The 14,984-nt window shown below is 31.8% G+C and overlaps 2 protein-coding genes across 2 annotated transcripts in view; both read right to left on the reverse strand.

Annotated features, from left to right (window-relative positions):
• The window catches only part of Ns4 (Nucleostemin 4), a 433,570-nt gene that overhangs the window by 66,802 nt on the left and 351,784 nt on the right, over positions 1-14,984 (reverse strand). The window lies entirely within an intron of this gene.
• The window catches only part of LOC143913756 (ras-like protein family member 10B), a 51,633-nt gene that overhangs the window by 17,485 nt on the left and 19,164 nt on the right, over positions 1-14,984 (reverse strand). Inside the window, exon 2 of the mRNA XM_077433741.1 lies at positions 685-833. Coding sequence (XP_077289867.1) covers positions 685-833 — 149 coding nt within the window. The remainder of the gene's footprint in view (positions 1-684; positions 834-14,984) is intronic.

The raw sequence follows: 14,984 nt of genomic DNA on the forward strand, positions 1-14,984 counted from the left end.
CATGTGTATTTTTCAATATATTAATGGAAATAATAAACATATAATACTATTAATAATTTTGGGATGATAAATTCCCTCTTTTTATTACAGATTAATTTGATTGAAATTATTCATACAAAAAATCATCAAAGCACTAGAGTGTTTTCACAACACTTCGCCGTCTTCATTCATAAAAAAATAAATACACATTTTAAATTAAATTGAAACACATTTTCAATGCGTTCCCCAAATAAAAAATAACGAAAAATTTTAATCACACTTAATTTTTTTAATTTTTTCGATTATATTCACAAAGTAATCACTTTCCAAACGATAAATTTAGTACAATTTGACATTGGTTTATCAACAACAAAAAAAATCTCAAAAAGGGAAAGCGGAAGTTTAATCTCTTACTAATAAACCTCTTTAATGGAAGTCATTTACGCAAAATTTTATTTGATAAAATTTTATGGAATCAATTAGCCGAGAAGAGTAGACCATCTTCCAATTAGAATGCGACCCCTTCAAAGGGGGTGTGCCCATCGAATATCCGAGCCACCGCGCAAAAGAGACGAAAACTTAATTAAATCTCAAACGTTTTATCTTAAATTTACTAACCGCAAATATACATTCGTACACACAAGAGTATTGTATCCATAATATTTTGATAGGCGAAAGAATCTCAGCTATCTGATCGGTTTTTACCTGTATGATGCTCGTTTTGCCGACGCTCGGAGCTCCTAGAATGACCACTTTCACGAGATCTAAAGAATCGGGACTCGCTTCCGGTGGAGAAGGTGGTCCCTTGGGACGAGTACTTCCTTCTCGCCTCTCCAAATAGTCCAAGTCCAGTTCTACAACAAAATAAAACAATGTCAATAATTCAAAGAGGCTACGTGTGAAGTTGACCCTCGCTTATAGCTCGAACACGCGTATATATTCATACGCACGATAAATACATATGGATATAAAGGGAAAATTAACAATGTGCCCTCTGACGATAACGTATTATCAATTAAAGGGAGTTAAGAATTAGACCTACATATTTATTTATTTAAGTCAGGACCATTGTAGCATTACAGGAGTCCCTGATGCGCACAATGGTCGAAAAAGTACAGAGAGATGAGATAAACAATAAATAGTTATATAACCGGAGTAGAACTTTTAAATCAGCTGATAACTAAAAATAAAACTATCACTGTTTAATCTGTGTACATATATTAAGCCTGTATTGGTTAGAAAGTTTGTTTTGGAGGAAGAAACAACTGAAATTTGAGGTAATGGGTTAAACGTCAAATGCGGCCAGCTTTGTTTGTTGATGGAAAACTATTTGATAAATGATATTAACAATTAGATACAACATAACTTCTTATTGAATACTTATCTCGCCAAATTTGAAATTTATATATACATATGAGAGTTAAAACTATAAATATTTATATATTAAAGATAATGAGAACCTATGTATAAAGCAAATTTTATAAAATATAATGTGAAAAAAGAAAGAGTTATAGGCGTTTAAACAATTGAAATCTGACATGGCGAAAAGTGAGAATACTCTAAACAAACGGTGGATTTTTTAGTCTAAACAAACCGGGCAGATTTCAAATGCGTCTTACATGATATTTTTGCACCATCGTAATGGCGGAGGATCCATTTACTTGTATTGATGACCACAATGAGCAATATGGCAAAGTATGAAAAAGATCGGATAAGAGGCAAACTTTTTCCTGAATTGTAATCGTCAGTGAATTGTAAAGGAGGGTTGTAAAAACAATAGCAATTATGATAGCAGATACGTAAAAATATCAAATATAAAATATAACATAAGGAATGAATTGCACCTACAGCCAGTTCCAATAAATAACAACCAACTGCAAATACAAAACATCCCTGTGAGGCCCAAATGGAAGGGAGTAAATCAAAATTTCACTCATAAACCACAATCAATCATGAAAACAATGATGAGCGCAGACTACCAGATTAGTGAGTAATATCCGACAATTTACGCTTACTAAGGTGGAAAATACATATCACATTCAGTCTCGGTTCAATGATTTCATTAAGAAGTCGAATGGCTCTTGGAATAGGAGCCATTCCCAACCTTTTTTGACTCGCGTACCACTTGAGAACCTCTCCGTGGTTATCATCAACGCAACCACCAAGCTATACTTCTGGCTGATGACAGACATACATACATATATGGATAACTTATACGCTACTTTCAACATTGAATAGAAATAATACATGTTGGTTACACAAGTGGTTAGCATCTTATGCTTTCGATCGGAGTAGTCATGGTTCAATTCTCGCTAGTAGCTGCTGGCGTTTTGCTTATTTAACTGATTTTCTTTGAAACGGTTCCAAAAAATTGGCAACCTTACCAATTTTCTTGCAAATCTCGAGTGTTCAGCAATCTAGAATTTCACTAAATTGTATATTAAAAATGCTGCAAATTTACAAATTTAACCATAGATTTTTCTGTGGATGTTAATTGATATGTATTTGTATTGTATAGAACTAATAATACAAACTTCTTTCAAAATGTATTGTTGCGTAGGGGTGGGTGGAGGATCCAAGTAAAAGGCCTTAGTCGTTTCACAGCATTTATTGATGATTAAGGAGATACACGCACTGGCAGTGCTCAGTCCAGAATGACTTTATATCGCCTAAGTATCGCCTTATAAGGGATAGATCTCTCAGGACATCTTCGACGTCTAATTTGTTTACCTATTGTTATGGTCACGTACGGATATGTCTTCCCACGACATTCGCTCCCACGGTACAGGTCAATTCTGAGAAAGGACCAATACCAGCCAACTCGGTCGCCATTGTTTAGCCTACATGCACTTAGGGTCTAGATATAATCCTGGAAGTAAGTGCAAGCACTTAGTTAATCCGTTAACAGATATCCGTTGATTCTAAGTGCAAGCACCTAGTTAATCCGTTAACAGATAATCCTTGAACGGTCACACAGTCTCTGGGATTCTATTCGCTTAATCCGCGGCGTACGTAACAGTATAATATTTCTATATACTGTTACGTACAGTATACTTGATAGAGCTTTCTGGTTTATACATATAAATTTATGTAAACATTAAAAAATGTTTTTTACTTTATCTATGTACGTAGTAACAAAAGATGAAGTTTTGTGATCATGCGAAAATTCGAACTCAAGATTTTGACTGATTCGAACTCAGAATCGATCACTGATCACGTTTTCATGATCTAGAAAAAATGTGTGTGTGTGTGTGTGTGTGTCTGTGTGTGTCTGTGTGGGTGTGTATTTTGGGGATATTTTTAACACCGTTAGTCCTATCGAACTGAAACTTAGTATCGGTTACTGAAATTCTTATCGACACGATGTAAATTTTTTTCAAATTTTTAAGTTGACCGGAAATGGTACCTCGCCTTATAGGTGTCCTCTTTTTTTAAGTTTTTGAATTCAATTATCTCCCAAACCACTAACTGAATCGGACTGAATTTTTTTAAATATGATACAAATAATAATTTTTATAACCCCATATTTTTTAAATATTTCTATCTGAACCGGAAGTAGTACTTTTACTCTAGAGAATCGAAGTTTTTTATGTTTTTTTCGGAAACCTTTTGGTTTATTGAACTGAAATTTCATATCTAGAAGCTTAAGTTTAATACCAAGTTAATTATAAAATTAAGTTAGCATCCGTCAACCGGAAGTAGCAGTTTACTCTTGTTCGATTTTTCTTCCACTATTTTTTTCGACCCCTTAAACATGTGTGTTCGTCACAAAAAAATTCAAGTATAATTCTTGTATTAATTTGATGAAAATAAAAAAAAATTATTATATTTTATAAACAGGAAGTGGGATTTTTTTCTCTTAGAAAGGTCGAAAATGTTGTGCCCACTACTCTGTCCACACCCCTGGACGTATTAAGCTGAAAATTTATATTTCTATCCTTTATGTACTAACTTAGATCTGGTAGGGTTTTGGTCAGAATTCGTAAGCCGGAAGTAGTTTTTTTTTTTAAAACAATTTTTCATTATTTTTTCATTGTTTTATTTTGACCTTTTAAATTATTTTAAGCTTCTTGATATTTATTGTGTATGATAAAAATAGTGATTTTAAGTAAAAATAAAAAAAAAAAACACTTAATTTAATGAACCGGAAGTGGGATTTTTTTTCTCGTAGGAAGGTCAAAAATGTTGTGCCCACTACTCTGTCCACACCCCTGAACGTATTAAGCTGAAAATTTATATTTCTATCCTTTATGTACTAACTTAGATCTGGTAGGGTTTTGGTCAGAATTCGTAAACCGGAAGTAGTATTTTTTTTTAAAACAATAATTCATTATTTTTCAATTATTTTATTTTGACCTTTTAAATTGTTTTAAGCTTCTTGATATTTATTGTGTATAATAAAAATAGTAATTTTAAGTAAAAATAAAAAAAAAAATCACTTAATTAATTGAACCGGAAGTGGGATTTTTTCCTCGTAGAAAGGTTAAAAATGTTGTGCCCACTACTCTGTCCACACCCCTAAACGTATTAAGCTGAAAATTTATATTTCTATTTTTTATGTACTAACTTAGAGCTGGTAGGCTTTTGGTCAGAATTTGTTAACCGGAAGTAGTATTTTTTTTTAAAACAATATTTCATTATTTTATTTTGACCTGTAAAATTATTTTTATTTTCTTGATATTTAATGAGTATAATACTGGTAGTGATTTTTGGTAATAAAAAAAATTTGAACAAAATCTGACAACCGGAAGTAGAACTTTTGTTTTGTGCAAGTTTCCATACATTTGCGCTCAATTTGTATCACTATCATAGTCATCAGTTCAATATCGAATTTTGTTTTGTAACCTTCTTATATTCCTCAAATATATAGATAAAGTCATGGGTTGGTCACACCCGAATTTTTTTTATAAAAAATCAAAATTTTTACGTCAAAAATGTATGAAAACCCATAAATGATCAAAATAAAGGAAACTGTTTTTAATTACAACGAAGTTCACAAAGCCAGTGTATATACATATGTACGTATGTATGTAAATAGAAGACATAGATGAAACAAAAACTAATCTTTGTAATGTATCATTGTAACTCTGGTATTTTCATTTCTACATAAAATAATTAAACTAGAATATATAATTTTATGTTAAAACCCAGGGAACGATATACTCGAAATGATTTTTAAATGCTTTTTATTATTACGAAATTATGTTCTCAATACATCTTATATCTATTTTAATAGCTACTGATCTACTGATCATTTTCTATTTTACAGTTTAATTTAATTTGGTTAGTAATCATAGTATTATATTATTCTAATGTTAATCTACAGCATAATAGGAAAAAGAGCTCAAAAACCTATTTGCAATCCTTATAAATGCTCATAATACATCTAATAATATTTTAAATGAGATCTCATTCTTATATACCTACTTAATGTAGTGCTAAAAAATAAATTTCCTTCATTTTATTAGAATAGTACCTATATGTTTATACGTACATACATGCATAGATGAGCTTTTTAATGTATGTACATTATATCGTGTAATAAATTTAGTCAAAATTAAGCATCCGTATCTTTTAGCGGGGAATCAATGAAGTCACGCCAGGGCCGTGGGATGTGAACGAATCTTCGTTCCCTAATCAAATTAATTTCGCTCTCTCTTCCTTCGGAATATTTTTATAAGGAAAGCGTAAATGGATGGATAGATAGATAGAGATAGAGGATGGAACGTGCCATTTTGGCACACGTATGCTCATTATGATAGTACTCGGTGGCGAGTCACGCTCGCCGGATACTTGCTTCCCCTCGGATACTTTTATAATATATAAATACATGTATTGAATATAAAAAGCTTTAGAAATGATTTTCGTATACTTTGAAATTTTGCACGCTTTCAATTTGCCCGATAAAGTTAAATGAAAAGTTGTGTGTGACCAATACTGCGGTATTGCCGAACTTCGACGTGTTTTTGTAGCCTAGGTAGAATACGCTTTTGAATCAATAGTTTCAACACTCATACATCCTGGATGAAGATTTCTTATTTGTATTTATTTAATGATTCGTACACTTGGTTTAAATGAGTACTATCATAATCACCCGGTGTTGCTTGGTAGGGTTTTTATACATATGTAAAGATACTATGAGTATATCAATTTTATACCAGGAAAAGTGGGGTATATCCAAGATTTTCCCGGCGTATGAGAGGTCTTTAGTTGAAAACTGTAGTTTTTTTATATTGTATGTTCACAAATATAAAAACGACGTTTACATATTCACGTATATTAATATATATTGAACATAAAAAAATCTCTTTCGTTCAATGTTTAAGCTTTGCATCCATATGTTATTATTTGTAAAAATCTTTCTTCAAAAAAATTTATGTACATATTACATATATACTGAAAAATTTCAATATATCATAAGAAATTAATTGGAATTCTAATATTAATTTAAAATATATACATATGTACATTTTCATTCCATAGTAAAATCTCAATTTAATTGCTTTACATTTTGAAAGATGTTCAAAAAATGATATACCTAATAGAGCCATAAAATATTTAATATAATAGAGCCATAAAAAGACGAAAATTGATAATTATTTTTATATTAAAAGTTTATTGAAAATAAATTTACTTTTATTTGCAATCGATATGCTGGTATTTTCTTACATTAAATTTTATTATTTAAAATATTTACTGAATGGAATTCGATACATATTTTCCCTACTAATATATCTCTTTAATGAAATTTTCTAATATAATAAAGACTGTTTTTTTTGTTTGTATATCTAGATAGCATTTTTTGTTTGTATAATATTATAAAGCATGAAATTTGATATCTAATATATTTTTTACATTACATAAAGAATAAAAGATGATATTATTATAAAATATACACCGTATTTTCTTTTTCTTGTGAAAATACCTTATTTGCATTTTATTTATAGTAGGCGTATTATTTTACCTCTCGTTCTTGTTTCATATGTACAAATATTCCAACAGCTCACCGGCAGCCAATTGTAATATAAAGCATACTTTATTTACATATAATAAAATTAAATTGACCTCAATTTTAATATTATTATTTACAAATGGAAAATAAAAAACAAATCGAAAACTCTCACAAGATATATTTTCACATTTGAAAACCTAATTTGTATGAAAAACTCTACTCGAATATATATTGAAAAGAAAAATGAATTCCATTATTTATTATCAACAAAAGGCAATTTTTATAATGAAGACAATCGTCTCAATTTAATTACGCTTCGTCTGAAGCATCACTTCACATCGCTTTTTTCCTCTCATCTTCGTCTTTTTATTTTCTTCACGCGTTTTATTCCTTTTTAATTACACGCTTTTCCGCTCGCCATTAACCATTCGAAGGAGTGGTGTTAAAAAAGAAAAACGACCCGAAAGACTTTCGCATATATAATATAATACGTAGAGCGAGTACATTGCCGTGAGAAAAATTGTTTTTCCGACGGTTGTTTCACCGACACTTTTTGAAATATTCAACTTGTTCCGCGGAGAGTTTTTCCCTTCGGTTTTCCCCTGTTTCTTTTCCGCAAAGAAAGAAATAAAAAAAAGAAAGTATCGAGGAAAACCACCCGAAACGCTGAAATAAAAGAAATGTCTCACGGGAAACAACTCCTATGAATAATACCCGAATGGCTCAACAACAACGTTGTATAATCAAAGCATTAAAATTATAACAAAACTATCCGAATATGAACTTGCACTATCTAGAATTTATAACACAGCGGAAGCCAGTCTGTGGGGAAAAAAGGCTTAAAGTGATCCACGAGCAGACATTGCTCTTCTTTATTGCCGTAATGTATCTAAGAGAACCTTCATTTATGTATGGCATACATCATCCAGATTATGTTTAAAATATACCGGTACGGAGGAGGAGATACTGCGATACATATATCACGAAATAATGAATAGATTATGTATAAGTTTGTAAAGTTGTATGTATATTATAATTTCACACACGTATAATATCACTTTGAAATAACGTGAAAGTCATACGTATGCAGGGAAACGAAGAGAATATCTATTGAAACCCGTGTATACGGAAAGTAAATGCCTATCGACACAAGGTGACTATTCTGGTTATTTATTCTATTATTTTTGATGTTGTGTGACGGGTTTTAGACGAAAGCAGGATATTTTCCATACTAAAAAAATAATTGTAACTTAAAAATAAAATTTTGAGCATTTTTACTTTATCTATGTACGTAGTAACAACAGATGAAATTTTGTGATCATGCGATAACTCGAACTCGAGATTTTGCCTGATTTGAACTCGGTAACGATCATTGATCAATTTTTCATGATCTAGACAAAAGTGTGTGTGTTTCTGTGAATTATGGGGATTTTTTGAACGCCGTTAGTCCTATCAAACTGAAATTTAAAAATTAAATCAGCTGACAACTAAAAATAAAACTATCACTGTTTGATCTGTGTACATGTGTAGCTTGTATTGGTTAAAAAGTTTGTTATGAAGGAAGAAACAATGAAATTTGAGGTTATGAGTTGCTGCCGGCAATATGTATACTCACTTATGCCGGGAACCTTACAGTTTAGAATAGTTTATTAATACTAAGATTGCTTTAAGAATAGTTTACTAATGTATGATTGTCCATAAATGAGTTGATGTATTTACAGAAATGAACTTTTCAATCATCAGATAAATTAAATCAGCTGATAACTAAAAATAATTGTATGTGATGTATGTATGAATTATAGGCGTTTAAACAATTACAATCTTATATCGCCATATCAAGGCGAACAGGTTGGAAGATACGGGACGAACGCTTATTAAACGTCAAGAAGATTTACTTTCCACGTGTTTAAAACGCGTTGTATACGATATTTTATCTCCAACGTAATGGCAGACGATACATTAACGTGTATTGATGACCAAAATGAGCAATATGGCAAAGTATGAAAACGATCGGATAAGAGATAAAAATGACAACTGACACGAAAGCCATGTGAAACGTAAAGGAGGTATGTAAAAAAAATTGAACAAAATCCGACAACTGGAAGTAGAACTTTTGTCTTGTGCAATTTTCCATACATTTGCGCTCAATTTGTATCGAAAATGCTGTCATAGCTATTAGTATTTCATAATGCTGCCGGTATGTGTGAATGTGTCTGAACGGTTCAATATAGAATTTTGTTTTGTGACTTTCTCATATTCCTCAAATACATAGATAAAGTCATGGGTTGGTCACATCCGAATTTTTTTGATAGTTATCTGCAAAAAATAATGTTGTATAGTAATAAAGCCACCATTATAGATTAAAAATCTTATATATAAAATTACGAATAATTATTAAAAATAAAACTAAAGATTTGATCTAATATAAATTTCATCACCCAACATCTCAATATTTTTATATTCATTTAAAAACCAAATGTATCATATGCCTTTACGACTGTACGTAGATATGTAGATTTGAGCTTCTCCTATTGAAACACGAACTGGTCGCTTCATATTGCATTCAGTGAAACTTCACAAAGACACATTGCTCCAATATATGTATATATGTATGTATATGATAATATACCAAGCTCAATTCCGGCCAAATATTACAAATTTATCAGATACCCGGAGGAAAGCGATACGGAGATGTGGTTGAAAGTGCATGCGACTGAGAAAAGGACAACTAGGCAATCTACGTTCACTTACACTTTAGCACAGTGTGGGCCACGTAAACGTGAATAATGTATGACACGAACTGAGAGAGAGAGAGAGACACGCAAAGTCGTAAAGCAGAGGTAGACTTTCGACAAAATCTCATTTGTCAAATACAAGGAAATCGCTGTCCCGAAGGCAGCCAGGAGATGTCCCTTCTTCCCCCCGTTGCGCATTTAAAGTGCTCCAATATTCAGCTCAAACTTATAGCATCCTGCTTATGGAGCTTTCCCTCCATTAGAGAGGTATCTCCGTACCTCGAAGGCGTCTAACTTAATTTCCCCCCTGGTCTAAACTTTCCAATAAAACGCATCCCCTGAGTAGAATACTATTACCAGAGGCCGTAACCACTTAAAACTGTTGAAATCGAGTTGGTTCCGTGGAACAAACCTGTTTTTACAAACCTCCTTTACGTTTCACTTACGATTACAATTCAGGAAAAAATTTGCCTCTTATCCGATCCTTTTCATACTTTACCATATTGCTCATTTTGGTCATCAATATAAGTAAACTAGTGAATAGCCCGATGAAATATCATCGCATGGGTATAAAATTATTATATACCCGTATAAAACTAAATAAAAAATCCGGAACCGGAACCGTTATTTTCGTAGACTCTCATAGATAGTTTTCAATTCTTTATTTGTAATAATTTTCAATTCTTAAAGTTAACGTTAACAAAATGTAATATTTTCCGATTATACACAAACGGTCCTTGACCTCGTAACGTTGAATATTATTATTACACATAACAAATTACGTGCATATACATATGATGTGTATTTACAACACGTATTCTGGGCGAGGATATGGCATGCGACGCGAGCTCGTGAGGCCCATTGCGTTTGGATCGGAGGGTCCGAGGTTCGATTCCCGGCGCTCGCGGTGAATGAAATCAATTTTTTTCTCGAATATCGTCAAGATATAAATAATTTAAATTATAATAATAATTTAATTGAAAATAAATACATAAAAAAATGGTTCAAAACCTCGCTAAATGAAATTATTAAAATTACGTATTTTTATATGGCAAAAAGGAATATTTCGATTAATGTTTAAAAAAAAGGCGAAATGAAGAATTGGATTTGGCGTGATGCACGTGACCATTAGCTCAATTTAGACTATTTGGGGTGATCGGTTCGAGTCGCGACAAAGTCGTCTCGTCGAAAAATGAATTAGTCGATTTTTATCGATTCGTTTATTATGTTCGGCGAGAGTTAGGACACACACACACACACACACACACACACACTCACACACACACACACACACACACACACACACACACACACACACACACACACACACACACAGAGATTACCGTCTTTATATATATGATGTATCCTCCGCCATTACGATGGAGAAAATTTTCTGAAAAGTGCCTGACGTTTATCAAGTTTTTAGTTTTAAACATAGATGGCGGTAGTAAAATAAAATTATTCGTATTTTTATTCAAAATAATATTTTTACAAGAATTACAAGAGTTGATAACAATTTGTGAATTATGTCAAACTGAAATAGTGTTTTTGGAACGGAAAATTGAATTTTCGCCGCTTACACTGTTTGACAAATGACGATTTTTTTTTGGTTCAGAGACAAGATATGATTTTTCTTATAGATCTATGCCGAGTGAATACGAATCTGGTAATAAAAAATGTTGATTGACTCGAGATTCGGAGATATACACGTGTTTTTTAAATCGCGCGATTTTTCTATATCTTGGTGTTGTTCGGTCGATGTCTCAAAATCTGTCAATTTCCTGTTCAAAATGAATATTGGAATCTATAGTCGGGTATTTTATCTTTAATTTGTAGTACTTTTCAGCTTTCAAATTTCTCTAAGTAGTCGTCCAGTTCAAATCAAAAGTCAAAAGTACGAATGATAAATCCCTAGACTGAAAATTGTCATTTGAAGTGAACTTTTCTTAGAAAATATTTAATAAAATCATACAAAAATAAACCAATATCATGCAAATATATTCTATATAAAATTTTGTTTGTGGACGTTGAAAGAATATACAGTTTTGACATTTTGATGGATGCCCGTATTTTGTGTATCGCTGAATACAATAAGAAAGAAATGTTTCATCAAACCGTCTCTCTGTCTATTCGACTGTCTGTTAAATTTAAAATACAGAAAAAATAATAAATAAATCAACTTTTCAAAGAGTACACGAACGTATGGAAGTTGATAGCTCCACTTATTTATGTATATGCACACATAGTGGAAGGAATTTATACAAAATTAGAGACAAAAGTTTAGATTTATAATTGAATTTACATTCAACAAAAATAAGAGACTATATTTTGAAAAGTTACAAGAGTGATTTGGGTTCTGAAAACGTAAACTACAAACGTAAATAATAGGCATTCACGTGTATAATCATACATAGGAAACAAGTCACGCTAGAGTAAGGTACTATAATCTGAGGATTTTCAAGTTAAATGAATTCGATAAATTCCGCAGAAATCCCGTATTTAAATAAGCCACCCTAAGATCGAAGTTTAAGGCTCGGGTCCCGGCATAAATTCGGGTCTCTGATGATTTTGTATAAATTCGTTCACCTTTATCGGGTTTATATAGGCTAGGTACCCGTTTTTCCTTTGATGATTCGAAATGCGCACATCCCAATAATGGCTGGGGGATGAAATACAAAAGAATTTTCCATTAGAAAGAAAACTCCTGGTAATTTTGCACGACGAAAAAAACGTACAAAAAACTGCAAAGAATTCATCCGCGTGCGAAAAACGATTAAATTATTTTCTCGTATTAATATTTCGAATTTTTAATATGAATTACATAATGATAGAATTCCTTCATGTATATATTACATGTATTTATGAAAATTTTTCTTTATGAAAACACGTATTCTATGATTGAATATAGCCAGCAGTAAGACTCGTTGGTTACGTTTATGTTTAGCACCAAGAGGTTACCGGGTTCGATCCCGTGCTAATCTTGAATAATAAATCGACAAGTCATAGCGATATATGTAGACTCGTCTATAAATAATCGTTCTATTTTCAATATGTATAATTTAAATATAATAAATGTTAATTACAGCAGAATAAACTAGTGGTTAACAGAGTGGTCACGGGTTCAAATCCCACTGGTTTCTGCTGGCCAAACCTTGGATTTGTGACTCCAAGTCGATCGTTTCCTATCAGAGTTTGCCAATTTATCTAATTTCATTGTTGAAAAGATTCCTCCATCAAATTGGCAAAATCTCATATTACCCGGTATATATCAAATATCTGAATTTGATTTATGTACAATATGTAAAAATTTATGTACAAGTCTAAATCCATAAATGTCAATATGGATTAATTAATTCATTATTTAATTGTTTATTTAAGGCCCTCAAAATATAGCGTAATTTATGCAATATAAAATTATGCAGTTTTTTTTAATTAATTGTATAGGAAGGCGCATTAGGGTTTACCTGTTAGGCTTTCCTGGTATGTATATATATATATATATATATATATATATATATATATATATATATATATATATATAAAAATGAAATATCACTTGCCTTACTCTTTTAAAAAAAAATCTGCTAGCCACTGTGATGGAAGACAAGCATCCAGTTAGAAATGTGTATTTTTAATTAAAATTAAGCAAAATTTGCAAGTTAGTTATTATAATTACCTATGAAAGTCGTCATATCATATATCAAACGTAGTATAATATAAAGTAAGTGCAAGAAAAAAATAACGGATGAAGCAGAGCCGCCATTCCAAGGCAGATATCATTCTCCCAATGACCGTTGAGCACGGCGCGTACTGATTTCCCCCTCTCTCTCGCATCTGTGAGGCACGTTTATAAGGCGCTTCCAGCGGAAATATATATTTCTGTTGATATTGATCAATGTTTTTCTTTCTTAATGACATAATTCGAATCGTAAAGGTTTTGATGAAAATATATGAAATATGAAGACTAGAAATTGCAACACCGGTATAACGATAAATCTTCTCGAATTCGCCATCGGTAAATACTGGTAAATTTAATATTTGCTGGTAAAATTTTGTATAGGATGCATCCGCTCTAAAATCGCCAGACAAATTGAAAGACAGATTAACGGACGGCTGCTTTAAATGCAATTCTCGTCTTCTCGAATGATAGATTGCACATCAGATGACGGGTAACCTTTCGATGTGCACAGATGCAATAATTAAAATGGTAATTATTAAAATTGAGTTGGATCTTTCAGGCGAGTTTAATAAGGCAAGATTCGATTAGTTCCGAATCTTGCCTTATTAAACTCGCCAGAAAGATCCAACTCAATTTTAATAATTGCATCTGTGCACATCGAAAGGTTACTCGTCATCTGATGTGCAATCTATCATTCGAGAAAACGAGAATTACGTTTAAAGCTGCCGTTCTGTTAATCTGGCGATTTTAAAGCGGATGCACCAAACCCATATTTTAATATACAAAATTTGATATATTAAGCTGGTATATTTTAAAATGTACCGGTAATTACTTGAAACTATTTTATCGCAAATTTAGTACCTATGTATGTACATACACGCATTAAATAACATAATATTACATTACAAATCGATTCAAATGGCGTGTTGTGGATTAGGTTGTCTGGAATTTATTTATTTTCAGTATTAAATTTAAAATTGATAAATTCACTGACAACACAGACCAACCAAAACGTAATAAATGCAATCAGAAGGTCTTATCCCTATTGGTTAGTTGACTACATTGATAAGCGAGGTACATAACAATATGTATTAATATAATTGAGCTGTGAGATACAATAAAGAAATCCGATGTGTAATTTATTAAAGAGGGCTTTCTAAAGAGAATTGTTTGATAATCCTTTGATATATACAATATATATACGTATGAAAGTATATTCTGGTTGTGTACAGGAAATACTCGGAGAAAATGCCTTGATCTCATGGTTTGGTGCTGTATATAACAGTATGTGGTTTTGACTGGTAAATTTATTGTAACGCACGGTGGGTGACGATGTCTTTGGAAATGCCAGGTTTATTGAAATTTATACCTGTGTTATTTCCTAAGTGTGCGAAAAGGGCGGAATATTATTCACAAATAGCTAAAGGGAAATTTCGAGCGTTCGCAATAATACGATAAGTCGCATTACATTATTCACGTTAAAATGTAAAAATATTGCGCGGTTTTCGCATATTTTTTCTCGCCAGTAAAATTGGACCAAGTCCTATTGGGAAATCATCGTGAAGTTTGGCTTGGAGTAAATTTTTAATTTACCACTCTTTTTTTAGCATACTATACAAACATACAAACGTGCTTTTTT

This window comes from Arctopsyche grandis, chromosome 6 (assembly GCF_051622035.1).
Source record: "Arctopsyche grandis isolate Sample6627 chromosome 6, ASM5162203v2, whole genome shotgun sequence".
NCBI lineage: Eukaryota > Metazoa > Arthropoda > Insecta > Trichoptera > Hydropsychidae > Arctopsyche > Arctopsyche grandis.